Source organism: Pelophylax lessonae, assembly GCF_965119305.1.
Source record: "Pelophylax lessonae genome assembly, chromosome: 1".
NCBI lineage: Eukaryota > Metazoa > Chordata > Amphibia > Anura > Ranidae > Pelophylax > Pelophylax lessonae.
Genome location: NC_138768.1, coordinates 382,118,714 through 382,135,092, shown reverse-complemented (window position 1 = coordinate 382,135,092; position 16,379 = coordinate 382,118,714). Strand labels below are relative to the sequence as shown.

General features: G+C 46.7%; 1 protein-coding gene across 1 annotated transcript in view; it reads right to left on the bottom strand.

Moving 5' to 3' along the window:
- KDM4C (lysine demethylase 4C) overlaps nt 1-16,379 on the bottom strand; it is a gene marked incomplete at its 5' end in the record, with an annotated part of 705,351 nt that overhangs the window by 619,228 nt on the left and 69,744 nt on the right. Inside the window, one exon of the mRNA XM_082265152.1 lies at nt 16,141-16,334. Within this exon, the coding sequence (XP_082121278.1) occupies nt 16,141-16,334 (194 nt within the window). The remainder of the gene's footprint in view (nt 1-16,140; nt 16,335-16,379) is intronic.

Below are 16,379 nucleotides of genomic sequence, written 5' to 3'. Positions count from 1 at the left end.
GTCTAAGGAAGGAGAGGAGCAAGGGGGGCTATGGGGCATTGCCCCTATGGCACTAGAGGAAAGCAAGAAAGAGAACTAAGCACATGTCAAACATGGAGCTACATACCCCCCAATAAATACCAGTGTATCGGGTAGCAAATCCCATATAGCATAACATTGAAGACCATATATCCAAGGAACATCTTTAACATACATTAACTTTGTAGAGGAGGGATCTGGATCGTCTAATCAAACCCCTACCCCCCCCCCCCCAAGGAAGGAGAGAAGCCAATGGGAGGGAGAGATAGAGATGTGATGTGGACACATGTGGATGTGTAATAATGGCCAATCTCAATGGGGGGGGGGGGCAAGGAGACAAGCATGCGGGGACCAGGGGAGTAAAGGGCAGGATAGATGAACCCAAAGGGAACAGACAGCAATGTTGTACTCAGCTCCTCATCCACAGTCCCCACATAATACAAGGTATCCCCCCTAATGGCAACCCAGATCCTCCCTCACATTGCAGAGGTTATATCCCCCACTCCCCCTCAAAACGTTAATGCACACATCAGGATAGGCATGAACCCACCTCCGTCCCCCCAACCCCCCATCCCCAATCAGTTCAGCCAAGTCCCCGAGCACCCCCACCCCCTCCCAGCAGCAGACCATGGCAGGGATAGGCAACCAGATCATTTAATTCAGACATAACTGAGCATTTCCAACACAGTCCCAGCACCCCTCCTCCCCCCCACCAATCCCCGAATGGAGTTCCATTTTAAGGGACGGTTCACACCACAATTTTCAGGTGTGATTCTACATGCGTGTTTTTGATGCATTTCAGTGCCTCTCCCCCCCCCCCTCTTTTTTCCTTATCCTAAATGAGGACATGTGCATTCCAGTGCATTTGACATGTTTTGCCGCGTTTCATACAGAAAAATTGCAGCATGTTCTACTTTTGATGATTACACTGGAACACACTGCACAACAAAATCCATGCATTTTTGATACAGAACAAAAAAAGCACTGGACTGCATCTGATGTGAACCAGCCGTAAAAAAACCTGTACCAAGGAAAACAGGTGGGCTGTCATTGCGGACCTATTAGTTGCCTTCCTTTTTCTGGCTTCAATGCTCCTAGAACAAGAATGCAAATGGGGAAAGCTAAAGGGAAGTCAGATCTCCTGTTCTGCATATTTGTTACAGGTCAGTAAATAAAATGTGCCAAAGACGATTGAATTAGTATGACAGCCAATGATAGTAGGAAAGTTCAACACTGGCAGCCACCATACTTTCTCAGTACAAGTTTACTTTTTAACAGCGTAACTCCACTTTTGTTGAGAAAAAAACATTCCCCTCTGGGTGATCTCTGTACATTGCAAGGATTTTAACAAATTTTGTTGCAGATTCCTACCTTTTGTTATTCTGAAGAAATCATTGTTTGTTCCTCTGTGCTGAGTGGGTCAAATGGGAGTGGTTTCATAATTATCTGCCGTGGCAGCTGCAGTGCACTAATGAGGAAATCTGCTGGGCCTGCATTCCTTTAGACATGCACCTATTGGGAGTATCTCACCAAAAATGACATTTTGTTGCAGGGGAGGCCAGAAATCTGACTTGCATCTTAGGCAGACTTCTGGGAAAATTGGTGAGCCAATCACACAAGCAGGAAAACGGAATTTTTGTAAAATCTTATCGTAAAATCCCTTTCTCTGAGTCCTCCGACAGTCGCCGCCACTTCATAATCTTCACTAATGGGGTATTGACCTTTGCTCCGTAGGAGTAGCTAGGCAACAAGATTTGTTAATATAAAAGCTTTTAGCATATCACAGCCCTAGGGGGCGGTCCCCTCAGTCAATACCTCCCTGCTTCCTGCATTCTCAACTCAGTTTCAGTAGCATAGCAGTAGAGTACATAAACAAACCCCAAAAGAGGGGCGGGGACGGCCACTGTCGGAGGACTCAGAGAAAGGAATTTTACGGTAAGATTTTACAAAAATTCCGTTTTCTCTTACGTCCTCCGACAGTCGCCGCCACTTCATAATCTTCACTAATGGGGACGTCCCAGAGCAGTGTAGACATGAGGGGTGGGAAAAACGCAGCCGCGCCCAAAGCAACGCAGTACCCACAGCAGAGAAAGGAACCTTACCAAAGTAAGAGAACCAACTGGGCAACAGGAAAAAACGTGCTCAACAGGAGCAACAACCCAGGAAAGAACAAGTAACCTATGTGTAAAAATACCCCAACAGCCAAGGACCCAAACAAGGGACCCTAAGGCACTGCCGCACTAAGAACTTTACGGCCAAAGGAAGCATCTGCCGATGCCTGAACATCCACTTTGTAAAATTTGGGGAAGGTGTGAACGGACGACCAAGTCGCCGCCTTACACACCTGGGCCACAGAAGCCTGATGACGATAGGCCCAAGACGTACTCAGAGACCTGGTAGAGTGCGCCTTCACAGGGAAAGGAAGAACCTTCCCCTTCAAAGCATAGGCTTGCACAATGGTCTGTCTGATCCATTTGGCGATGGTCGCAGCCGACGCTACCATGCCCTTCCGAGGACCCTCTGGAAGGACAAAGAGAGAATCCGACTGACGGGCAAGAGACTCCAATCTCCTGTCCGTAGGGTCCCGGAAAACCGGGGTATCTTCAGCAGGGATCGTAGTAGATTTATTCAACACCGCCACCGCGTGATCCACCTGAGGCGGCACACACCAACGCTCACAGGCAGCATCCCTGCAGCGAACAGGGATGGGTCGTTCAATATGCCAGGGAAACCTGACTGAACGCTCGATGGCAGGCTGGGGAACCCCTGGCCCTGAGCCCTGGGATCCAGGGTGGCCAGTCCGAGACCCAGCTCCGCATGATCATCTTCATCCGAAGAAACTAAACTAATGCTGAGAAAAAGAACAGCTAGTAAAAGAAAGAGAAAAATACTCAAAATAAAATCAAAAAGAGTATAGAAGGCTGAGACTGAGAGCCCCAGCACAGGATCAGCCAGCTACTCCTAAGCTAGGCATTAGAAACTGAGTTGAGAATGCAGGAAGCAGGGAGGTATTGACTGAGGGGACCGCCCCCTAGGGGTGTGATATGCTAAAAGCTTTTATATTAACAAATCTTGTTGCCTAGCTACTCCTACGGAGCAAAGGTCAATACCCCATTAGTGAAGATTATGAAGTGGCGGAGACTGTCGGAGGACGTAAGAGAAATAATGTTTCTGGGCTGTGTTCAATAGACATTCTGTGTACAGAACAGCTCCAGGTAGCCAAATTGCATTGCATTTTCAGAAAATTACAACAGCTGCAGAGTGAAAAGGAAAGGTAAGTCTTAATAAAATTCAAATACAATATGGATTTGTGTCACAATTGTATACGCTGTATTGGTTTTTCTTTATTTGCTGTTTTTTTTCCCCCACAAAAGTGGAGTTACCCTTTAACAATTCATACCGATCTAGAGGTATGCAATCAATTACTTTGCTTCTTTGTGATCCATACATACACATTACAGTCAGTAACATTGTCAACAATTTTGTCTAAAGCTTAGTCAATGTTTTTTTTTTTTTTGTATAAGAGCTTGTCAAATACCCACAGAAAAAACAACTGAAAGGATAAATTCACAAACTAAGATATCGAGAAATGTTTGTTTTCAAAGCCTTCTAAAACATATTCTTGTTATAGCATAGCTACCATAGAAAATCAATCTTAGTACTTGTGCATTCCATCGTACACACAATGAGCGAGTGAGACAGCACCCTAACATCACATCTCAAAAAGCATTCCTTCACTTGACAGAGTGCATGGTACTACGCCGACCTATTTCAAAATAATTTTACCCTTGAATAAAATCAAACACTTTCCTACAGGAATGTTTTTTCAAGCGTGTGGTTGTTGTCTGAGGTTTTCAAATGGGAAATCAATAGATTGAACATACTGTGACGCAGAGTGTCGCCCAAATGAGTAAGTAACTATGGGATTTGAGGTCTGTCTTGTAAGAAACGGATGGAGAAAAAAGACCACATCTACAGTACAGGGAAAGAATGCTCTGCAGAGATAAACAGAAAAAAGTGAAGCTAAAAGCGTCACTCACTGATGCTTACAGAGAAGGAAGTAATGCCAGGTATAGTCTCGTGTCAAGAAGTATTGACGATTCTGTAATGGATTGAAGAAATCTCTAATGAACTGTTCAATAAATCTAAACTCAGGCTTTTACTTGAACATAAGAAAACGGATTTCAAGTGTATTTCATGTCAGATGCTTGCCCAAAAAGCTTTGCATCAAATGACTAACACAGTGAGTAAAAGCAGGTCAACACTCAGAAAAACTACAGATGGCAAAAGGCAAGTCAGTGCCATGCTTTGCGAAGCTAAAGAAAAGCCGAGATCTACATTATGAATGTAGATTTGCAAATTAATTATGTCAGACGTACAAGCAGAGCTGAAGAAAGGAAGCAAGAACGAACAAAAGAATGCAATTCTTTCCATAGAAAAATAAATGCAAAACTGTTACAGCTACGTAAAACATTTTAATAGTTGTAGGGTAAAGAAGCAATTATTAATAATAATAATAGAGGATGTTAATAGATAAAATGTACCTTCATAAGAGCATGTAAAGGCAAACCTTTTTCTTTTTTTTTTTCCCCAGATAAGAGTGGATAAAAGGTAAAGCTGGGTATACACATATCCTCATTTGTACAGTTCAGCAGGAACCAGCCGAACTTTAATACCTGTGCAGCTCTCTCTGGTCAATAAAAACCGGTCGTTAGATTGACTTCTGCCAAATGGTCCTGCTGTAAAACCAGCGCTCTATCAGCCTTGCAACAAATGATCAGGGTATTCAGCCGGGCTGGGCTCACCAATGGCACAGTGGGGAGATTCCTGCATCCACATTGCTTGTGTAGATGTGGGAATCTGTGACTCATTTTGTTCAGCCTTTAAAAAATTAAAAAAAGAAGGCGTCCAGCGCTATGGAATATATGAGATAAATAGTTATATATGTACAGGTGTAAGCTGCCACCAACCACCCCTGGGATGCAAGGGTCGAGTGTAAAATAAAGGTTGGAAAAGGCGCTACCTATTAAAAAGTGCATGTTACAAAGATCCTATAGATACATACTCATCATAAGAAGGATCAAAACATAAATAAATAAATAAATCCACTGGTGATAGTAAAAGTGCAAGTGCAAAAATAGAAACTATGGTTGGGCTAAGTATCCAAGCCCCTATAAAAGTGCTCAGTGCCCAAAATGTTAGTTGTTGTATGCCTTAAATAAAGCAAAAGTGCACAAATTGTAATAAAATTTATTTATACAGTGCTGGTAGTGAATTATTCAGTGCAAGAAGTAAATAAATCAGTGTAATGGGTAGTCGGTTAATAATTGTTTTATTCTACATAAAATAACAATGTGCTTAAAAATAAACAAATAAAAAATAATAAAAAAGGAAGAAAAAACCCTTTTTTATTAAAGTGCTGGGAACAGTGCCGTGAAAGAATAAAGAGGTTTGTAAGTGAATGAGGCTGGTGAATTAAGTGCCTATACCCGTGATGCCCACTAGGTATCGCACTCACCCTTTACAACCCTTCAGTATAGGGTATTTTATTCGGCATTATGTACTACACCATGGGGTTTTTGTTTTGTTTGAGCACCCAGACCGGGCAAACATCCTCTGGAGATCCACCTGAGCATGCTCACTACAGACAGGGAGGACCCCCGGATTACTTTGTTTGGAGACTACCATTAACAACAGCCAACACCCTATGCTGAAGGGTTGTGAAGGGTGAGTGTGATACCTAGTGGGCATCACGGGTATAGGCACTTAATTCACCAGCCTCATCCACTTACAAACCTCTTTATTCTTTCACGGGCACTGTTCCCAGCACTTTAATAAACTTCCTTTTTATTTGTTTATTTTTAAGCACATTGTTGTACACCTTTTAACAGGTAGCACCGTTTTGTTCAGCCTGCTGACTGAAAAAAAAACAATAGTGTATATCCAGCATTAGGCCAATTTTTATTGCTCTTCATTTTCCCACCAGGAAGATTCTCTCCTCTATTATGTAATGAAGTGGAGAGTGGGAATTTTTTAAATTTTGAGTTACCAAAGTGAGATGAAGGAAGAATCTTCTAATGGGGATACCTTCTTGTGACAACTCTCTAAAATTCCATTCATTTTGGAGGGATCTTTCCATCACCAGAACAAGAGAAAGGAAATCTCCCCAAAATTTGGTAGGAGATTAAACCCTTCCATACTCTAAAACAAAAGAAAAAATTGCTTTACAAATACTAAGGAGGCTATAATAAAAAAAAAAATAAAAAAAATAGGTTTTTCTGAAGGCCTTTTCATTTACGCAAATGTAACAAATACCTATTATGTTTGAAATAGGTGAGTAATAGCTTCTGTTGGTTTGCTGTTGTTGGGCAAACGTAACATTCCCTAACTTTCAATCCTTAAGAGAAAATTAGTCTTAAAAAAAAAAAAAAAAAGTATGGCCAAAGCTTTTTTGGCCATACTTCTTATGTGACCCAGAATTAGCTGACAAAAGCTAAGGTCCAATGTTGGCTGATGTCACAGTGCCACTCCAGACCCAGCAGGATCCCAACAATGATGTCAAGATCCACCCAGATGCCTGAACGGCAGCTGGCTCAGGCTCTCAGACGCTGGAGCAACAGAGAACAAAGCGGTGGCCACTCTCAGCTTAGAATGGACACAAGAACTGAGCCATTGGGAAGCCCTTGAATATTTTCGAAAGGAGGTTTCTGGAGAACCGATAGCACAAAAGTAAGGTCCCACGGAGGAAACGGAGACCACACTGGCGGAGCCAGATGGTGAACCCCCTGAATAAAGGTACGAACCAAGGAATGCGTGACCAACAGTAGTTGAAAGAAGACCACCAAGGCTGAAACCTGGCCCTTGATGGTGACCAAGAACAGACACTGTTCAACTCCTCGCTGGAGGAAGGCCAAGATCCGAGCCACTGAAAAGAAGCGAGGATGAACCCCAAGAGACTCACACCACACAATGTACCTCTTCCAAGTACGATGGTAAATCTTCCTAGAGATAGATTTCCTAGCCTTTAAACAGTGTAGGAATCACAGATTCAGACAAACCCTTATCCATCAGCACCTGGCTTTCAACAGCCAAGCCATTAAAGCCAGCGACTGTAAAGCAGGATAGAAGATTGGACCTTGGAACAGCAGATCTTCCCTGAGAAGAAGTCTCAAAGGAGCACTGGCAACCAGTCGTACCAGGCTGGCGTACCAGGACCAGCGAGGTCAGTCTGGAGCCACCAGGATGACCGGAATCCCTTCCGCTTAGATCCTCCGCAGGAGTCATGGCAGAAGTTTGAGAGGGGGGGGCATAAATCAGACGATACTGACCCCAAGGAGACACCAGTGCATCCGTGGCGTCGGCTAGAGGATCCTGAGACCGAGCCACAAACTCCTGTGCTTTCCTGTTGAGATAAGAGGCCAACACAGGTGCACCTTGGGAGTTCCCCACCGGAGACACAGCTGATGAAACATCTCCGGATGGAGTGACCATTCTCCCTGGTCCAACGCCTGACTGAGATAGTCCGCTTGAGGCACAATCACCCCTTGAAGTAACGAGTCTTGTACTGCCCTGAAGACACCCCGCAGGCTGGAGGGAAAGAACATTTCTGGAGAAAAATTCTGAAACTCGATCTTGTAGCCCGGACTGAATCAACTCATGGACCCATTTGTCTTGATTTAGGGAGGTCCACGGATCCGGGAAAAAAGCAAAGACATTCCCTCACCCCAGACACAGGTGAGGGCGCCCCTTCAGGCAGAAGAGGGCTTGTCTGCAGGTCTGGAAGGACCCGCTCTTGGCTTTCCAGACTCGGTCCTCTTGGAACCACTGGCAGAGATCCGGAAAGGCTTAGATCCTTTGTCCTGAGATCCTGTGGGACAAAAAGGATGCTTTTATCAGCCGAGAAAAAAGAACCACGTCTGTGAGACGAGACTCTTTGCCCCTGGTGGCTTGTGGAAGTAAAGTACTCTTCGCCCCTATAAGACCCTTAATGTCGTCAACCAGGGAAAAGCCGAATAGGTGATCCTCCGCAAAGGGGAGATCAGATAAGGCCTTCTTAGTCTAGTCCAACCAACCAGTATTTTAGCCATATGTGCCAAAAAACCACTGCGGTCACAGACAGCCTGGAGACTAGGGGAGCCGCATCCAGTGAGGAGTCCCAGATAAACTGCAAACCCTGGACCAACTGGTCCGCCAGCTCCACAAAGGCAGGAGGAAGCTGTTTCCCCTCCAGGTCTTGGCGCAAAACTCTAGCCCACTCCGTCAGAGTCTGGGACAACAAGGTAATGGTAAATACTGGCCTAAGGACCGAATCGGCCATAGTAAACATATGGCGGGTCAATGCCTCAGCTCTTTTGTCAAAGGTATCTTTAACACCAGAGACTCCTCCACTGGAATTAGAGTGGATTTATTCAGCCTAGAGAATCCACCACAGGTGGTACAGTCCACTTTTAAAAAGGAATCCTCAAAAGGGTAATGTCTAGCGAAACGCTTATGCACCGCCACATGGCATTTCGGGCAACCCCACTGACTCGCGACAATTTTGTCAAGTAGGCGGGAAAAGGGAAAACCTTTGCCGTCTTGGAGGCTTTACAGGTACCAAAGGATACCAACCCCTCCGACGCAGCAGCAGCTGTAGCCTCCATTTTTAAAAGTTCCTGCACCAAAACAATCAGTGCATCCACCAGCACCTTTTGATGTGTGGCTGTAGCAGAAGAGGAATCATCCTCACTTCTAGAGCACTCGGGTGCATGGACGTAGACCCAGCAGGGTGACTCGTGTCTGAAGCGGCCTCAGAATCTGAGGAGAAAGAAGAGGCAGGTGAAGGCGGGGGACACTTTTTGGCTAGCCTGACTCGTCAGGACCAAATCTAACTTTGACATTAAGGACTGCAGGATCGTCGGCAGTGCAGACAGGGATTGTTGGGACCCAGAGGGGCCCGCAGCCTCTGAGAGGGGATCAGGTGGCGAAATGTGCTCCAGAGACTCCATGAGTTAACCAGGGGAATCCTATAGTTAAAAGGAATAGCACTGCAATGTGACCCTCCACCGCCGCACTGCACTACAGGTTCTAGCATAACCAGCCAATGCCCCAGCAGAGAGAGGGAGAGCCCAAGAGCACCCACAGGGACTCACCGCCACCCGTCAGGCAGAGACAAGGCACCAGAATACTGCACACCAAGCGGCGATCCGAGGAGAAAAGGAAGTCCTGGAGTTCGCACTAGATGCAAAGGAGGGGCTCCCACCACCAAATTCACCTCCCACAGGGCTCCAAGAACAAGGCCACCACTATTACTAATAGGAAACCACAAGAAAATTGCCGATGGACTTTACAAACCGATCTACACAGCCAGCCGTCCACTGCAAAATTGCAGCTCCCATGGCACACACACGGCTCCTGGGGCCCACCAGTGACCCCAGCAGCAAGAAACCCTGGTAAGGCCCCCCAGCAGGGCAACCCCCCATCCCGTGATCTGCTGCCAGCGGCGCATCTCACCCCCCCCAAAATGGTGGGAGAGAAGGGAGGAGCTCTGTGAAGGCTGATGGCGGATGGACCGTAAGGATCTAGATTATCCAGTCCATCGCCCCCAGCAACCGATTGTAGTTCTCACAGGAAATAAAAAAATACAGTTTTAAAAAAGGGAAAAAAATGTTAGGACCAGAGATCTCAGCTAGGAACTAGGTCCTTACTCCTGACTAGGCAGAAGAAGAAGAAAACGGAATGCCTATAGCAGAGTGTTGGAGTATACCCCCTGGGACTGCCCCATAGGCGTGGTAAAGTTTTTTTTCCTGTCTAGTGCCCTACTCCTGTAGGGGGCAGCATAAACCAATGGTCAAGAAGATTCTGGATCTGTGTTCGTAAATGAACGAAAGAGAAAAACAAGAAGAAAAAAAAAGAGAAGAAAGAAAAGATAGAGGATGTCAGAGCCTCCTCCCCCTATACCCCTCTCCAAAGGCTCTAGTCCACATCAACATTGAGAGAAGGTACCTGGGCAAAGGGTTTGGTATGGATTTTAAGGGTATCCCACAGGAAAAAAAAAAAAAAAAGAAGTGTTGGGTCTCCCCAAAACACCATACCAGACCACCCCCTTCAAGTTGGTATCGATTTGACGGGAGTACCCCATGCAAAAATTTGATTTTTTACGCACTGTAAAATCCAAGTTCATCGATTGACACAGTGCTCCATAAATCATAACTACTGGGTTATATCGCCTCCTCCAGTAGGACTAGGCAGAACAAAAAACACTTGACTATGCCCATGGGCCGTCTTCAGCTGGTATATAACCCCCTCTCTGCTCTAGGTAATCAGTTTAGTAGGAAGCAATATTTGAAGTATCAAAACTCTTTAGAGGGGTGGGGGTGTTTTTGCCGAACTCCGAGAAATAGATTTTACCGAAAGTAAAAAATTCAATTTTTGCTTTCATTCATGGACAGACACAGGGCTCCATAAATTATAACTACTGGGACGTCCAAAAGCAGTGCCAAAAGGAAAAAGGAGGGGTGGGGGAAATAACCCAAGGCTAAATACAAGAGCATTAACTGGGTCACAGGAGTCCCATTGGAAAAATAAACATTTTAAGAAAATCGCGCCTCAAGAGGGAACAGCTTCTCTTAAAAACAGAAGCCTGCAAAACCTTGTGCCAAAAGAAGCATCCCCAGATGCCAAAATATCAACTTTGTAGAATTTGTTGAAAGTATGCGCCGAAGACCAAGTGGCTGCCTAGCAAACCTGTGATATTAACGCTTGATGATGGAAGGCCCAGGAAGTACTAAGCACCCAAGTAGAATGCCCGTGACAGGAAAAGGGGGAACCTGACCTTTAATAGAATAGGCCAGCTCTTTTATTGGTCCTTGTGTAACTACAAAGAGCAAGTCTGTTCTCTCGAAAGGACTCCGTATCTGCCAAATACACCCGAATCGCCTAAACCTTCTTAGGCTGCTTCTTTATCACCTTGGACAGTCTCGTCTGGAGTGGGGACTAGTCTCGCAGGAGTGTATCACAGCCATACACCCACCCACAGCAGCCCGGTGCCAGCCAGCCACCCACACAGGCCCTGTATCAGCCAGCCAGCCACAGGCACTGTACCAGCCAGCCACCCACATCCCCTGTCCCAGCCAGCCACCCACATCCCCTATCCCAGTCACCCACCCATCACAGGGTGCCAGACAGCCAGCAACCTACCCACCACAGGGTGCCAGCAATCCAGCCACCCACCACAGGGTTCCAGCTAGCCAGCCACCCACCACAGGGTGCCAGTCAGCCACCACCCACCACATGGTGCCAGCCAGCCAGCCACTCCACCACATGGTGCCAGCCACCCCACCACATGGTGCTAAACAGCCAGCCACCCACCACAGGGTGCCAGACAGCCAGCCAGCCACCCACCACAGGGTGCCAGCAAGCCAGCCACCCACCACAGGGTGCCAGCAAGCCAGCCACCCACCACAGGGAGCTGGCTTGGGACACAAGGAAGGCAAAACAATGTCCTCATTCAAATGGAAGTCAGAGACCACTTTGGGCAGGAATGACAGAAAGGAATGAAGAACCACTATATCCATGGATCACTAAATAGGGAGTACAACAGAATAATGCCACCCACTCCGACACCCTAAAGGGCAGATATAATAGCCACCAAGAATGCCACCTTCTGGGACAACGCAGGCAAGGGAATCGCCTGAATATTTTCAAATGGAAACTTCTGGAGAACCAGAAGATTAAATCCCACGGCAGCAAGAGACTGTACAGGTGGAACCACATGTCGAACCCCCTGAATGAAGGTACAAACTAAAGAGTGCATGGCTAGGGGTCGCTGAAAGAAGATTGCCAAAGCAAACACCTAGCCCGTGATGGTACTCAAGGCCAACTTCTGATGAACACCCTGTTTAAGAAAGGCTAAGATCTGAGCCACAGAAAAGTATCAAGGATGAGCGCCAAATCGACTCACACCAAGAAATGTACGCTTTCCACGTACAATGGTATATCTTGCTGGAAGTCGACTTCCTCGCCTTCACCATTGTAGGGATCACTGATCCAGACAAACCTCCATCACTCATTACCTGGCTTTCAATCGTTAAGCCATTAAAACCAGCGACTGTAAAGCAGAATGGTAGATCAGCCCTTGGGATAACTGGTCCTCTTTGAGAGGTACCCCCCAAAGGGACGTTTACCGCCACCAGAATGATTGGAAGACCCTCGCTCCAAAATCCTCGCAGGAACCAAAGAAGAAGCTTGAGCCGAGGATGGTACTGGCCTTACCATGGCCCTTGGATACCTGCCGCGTCTGCCAAAGGAATCCGCAACCTTGCCCTGAACCGCAGTATCCTCCTGTGGAGCCGAACCTGCTGAAGGAGCTGCATGCAGGTCTGTGCAAACAGAAATGTCTTGAAGGTGGATACCACCAGACCCAGAACCTGCATGCAAGTCGGTAGAGAGAACTGTGTGTGACAGCAGCCAGTGAATCACAGCCTGAGGTTCCTGAAGTTTGTCCAGAGGAAGGACAACCCAGGTCAGAATTAAAATCATACCTAGGTAATTTAATTTCCAGGACAGGGATAGGGGGGAACCTTAGGTAGTTCACTCGAACCTTTGCAGGAATCCGGAGACTCAGGGCCTAAAAAGCACAAAATAGAGGGAAAAAAAAAAAACAAACCTTTGCCCCCCTTTTTTGGTACCCCCAAAAGAATCCTTAAGTGGATTCCCTTAACGCTCACGAAGGAGGTCCACAGGGCCGGAAACCAGTGAAGATGTCCTCCCCCCCCCCCCACTCCAGTAATGGGAGAGGACATACCCTTATGCTAAAAGGGGTCTTGTCTGGGGATTGGGAGAAGCCAGATCTAGGTTTACCAGACCAAGGTTGCTTGGAACCTCCCAGGGAAGACTTGGAAGATCTATTCTCTTATCTGAAATCCCGGGAACACAAAATAATTTTCTATGGGCTAAGAATGAGGGCCCCTGTCTGCGACGAGGCTCCTTCCCTTTCCTAGACTGTGGCAGAAAGGTACTCTTCTAGCCCCTCTTGAGACCCTTAACGATGTCATCCAGAGTAGACCCAAACAGGCAATCTCCTTGAAAGGGCAGATCAATAAGGCTTTCTTGGAGGCTTGGTCTCCAAAACAATTCCTAAGCCACAGCACATGCCTAATCACCACCTCTGAAAGAGAAAGCTTGGACAGCACAGGAGCTGTAGCCAAAGCGGCATCACAAACTGCAGCCCAATGACCAACTGGTCTGCTAAATCAACATAAGCAGCAGTACCTTGCTCACTCCCCAGGCCCTGGTGCAAAAGCTTGGCCCACTCCGTTAGGGTCTGAGAAACTAGGGCTGAGGCAATGCCGAACCAGCCATAGTAAACATGCTGTGCGCCACAGCCTCTGCTTTCCCGTCAGCTGAGTCTTTAAAGGATTCCTCTACTGGGATCATGGTTGCTTTATTCAACCTGAAAACAGGAGGGTCCACCACTGGTGAACTAGTCCACTTTTTTTTATAAGGGATTCCTCAAAGAGGTATTGTACGGAGAATCGTTTGGGGACCACAAAGGGTTGCTTTGGTTGCTCCCATTCCTTATAGATAAATCAATCAAAAAAGGAAGATAAATAAACACCTCAGCTGTGCGAGGTGACTGGTGTGTCCCAAAAGACACAGCCACGTCCGTGGCCACATCCTCCATTTTTAAAGTTTCACGCACCGCAGTAAAAAGTGTGTCTACCAGCGCTTTTTCATTCACTGCTACAACCGTGAAGGAATCAGCCTCCCGATCGGACGGATCGGGGATGCATGATATCAAGTCCCGATGAATGGGCCACATCCATGGCGGCATTAAGCTCAGGATCGGATGAGAAATGCTAAGCAGGAGAAGGTGGGGGACGCTTCCTTTTGGGCCTTTTCACACACACACACCACTTCCACCCAGGACACCAAGGACTGTAGGACCGCCGTCAGCACAACCCTGGGAAGCTGGGGTTCCAAGGGACCTGCCACTCCCATGAGGGGGATAGTGGGGGGAGAGGTTACCCTGAGGCTCCATAGGAAAAAGGGAGACCCTGCAGTACAAAGTTTTTTGGTACTACTTAAGGATCCCCCCATGCTCAGGGTACCTAACTCTACTAGCCAGAGGAGCACCTCAATTCGGACCCAGCAACCACCATGGACACCATCCATTTCATATATACCAGCCAGAGGAAGAGGGGGACCCCGGCATCTCCATGCGGCTCCGGCCACCTCCAGCGTTGCGCCGAACTAAGGGAAAATGGCCCCGTGATGACACGGGCTAAACAAACATTGCCACCAGCCAGCGACCAGCCAAACCAAGGGAAAATGGTCGCCGTGATGTCATCGTCCTCCCTATGCCCTCGGCACTGGGACCCCCCACCACACCAAGGTACTGAACCCCATACTGCAAGGGCAGGAAACACACCACCCCAAGACCTTTACAGAAGGGGAATGGCGGGGTCTCCACTGCCTGCCCTGGGACCCCCACCAGAATCTAGGTCCAGGACATCCACGGGGCAGGGGGGGGGGTGGAGGTGGGAGAAAGTCCAGCTCACTTAAGAGACTTAAGGATGAGAGGAGGGAACCCACAGGCAGGCCTGTCTATCCCAAGAGGGTACCCACATCCACCTCAAAACCGTCCAAAGTGGAGAGGGGGGGGCTGTACTTACCATACCATGGTGCGGGTGACGCTCCAGGCAGAACTCCTCGCCACTGAAGTGGGGGAGCTGTCGGCCAAGGGGACGCTGCAACTCAGACCGGCGCCCGGTCGTATGATACCCTGAGAGACATTTAACTTGGGGGCCAGCTTCTGTCCGTAAGGCTAGGTCATGGACGACCTACCGCATAGCTGTGGTCTGCACATGATCGCTAGCCGGACTAGATTATGTAGTCGGTTTAAATCCCAACCATGGACCTACCTCCCTGAAGTTTGCATTTTCTCCCGGTGCCTTTTTGCATTTACACCATGCCTTATTACCCTGACAATACCTGCATCAATCTTCCATCACTATATCCACTAATGAAAATTTGACATGTATAATTTATGTAGACTGGTTTTTGACCATTTCCTAAATAATTACTCAGATTTGAACATCTGACGTTATGTGTGACAGACCCAACCAGGACAGAGGATTTTGGAGGGGACTGCAAGGTGACCTCTTGCCTACGGACTTTGGGCCCTGGCTTTTAAGAGAATACTACTCCTTGGGAGGTGTGTGCCTGGGGGGACCCTTGGAGTGGTCTTGCTGCAGATTTAGGTCCATGTCTCCCTGAAACACACAGATTAGGGTCATTTGTGCCCAAACCAGCAATGACTGCTTTAGACTGTGAGACTCGGAGCAGATGTTAATATAGATGTTAATATCAGCTCAAACCAATCTGATACTGGGGTCTACTGCTATAGTCAGTTTATTAAGGTGTTGAGTGTTTATTGTTAAGTATATCTCTCCCATTGTGTGCCTCCTAGCTGTGCATTCCCATTGTTAATTGAGTCACTCATTGTTTGTCTGCTATTCTCCTGGATATGTGATTAATGTTAGGTCACCTTTACCTTGTTATCGAACCATTGTGGAATGTTATGGGTTTATGCTTTAATGTGTAAGCTACGTTGTGTATCCAGGGTTTTGGGCTGTGTGTGGAACGGTCTGGGCACCAAGGTTTAAGTGATTAGCTGTTAATTAGTTCACGGTAATTAGATCACTGTAAGCTATTAGCTATTAGTTGCAAAATGTGGATTAGCATTAGATGTATGTTGCCGGTTTCTTAGCTATGTTAATTATATTCTGGTTTACAGTTGGTATTGTTAGGGTAATGTGATCAAACTCTTATCTGCTCTTGCATGCTATATATTGTGTGAATTTACAATAGAGAGGGCCAGTTCCAGTATGCACCTAAGAAGTGTCATCTAGTATCTTGGGTGCAATATTCAACTATAATACATGGTCTTGATTCCAGACTGGAGGAAGCTGTATACTGACGGAAAGAGCCCAAGTGGGGTGCTGGATGGTTCCAACACACCATGCCTCCACCTTTTTTATTTTATACAAATCCCAGCAAAGAGATTCCACCTCAAAAAGATAGTTATAGCCCAATAAGTATTGGTAAAACAAACAATGGATGAAGAGAGTGAAAAATTACCATGACTTGGGCTCCCCAAAGTGGAGGTAGTTGATGCTATAAAGATCCATATCTTCTGTATGCCATGCAAATGTGGTCTTCCACATGCCAAAGTAGAGATAAGGAGTATTTACACCTTCAATAGAGATGCCACATTCTTCTTCTACAACATCCAAGATTGTATTTAAGCGAGAAATTTTCCATTCATTTATATCCTGTGGCAAAAATAAATGCAAGCTATTAAGTCATCTAGTTCTCTA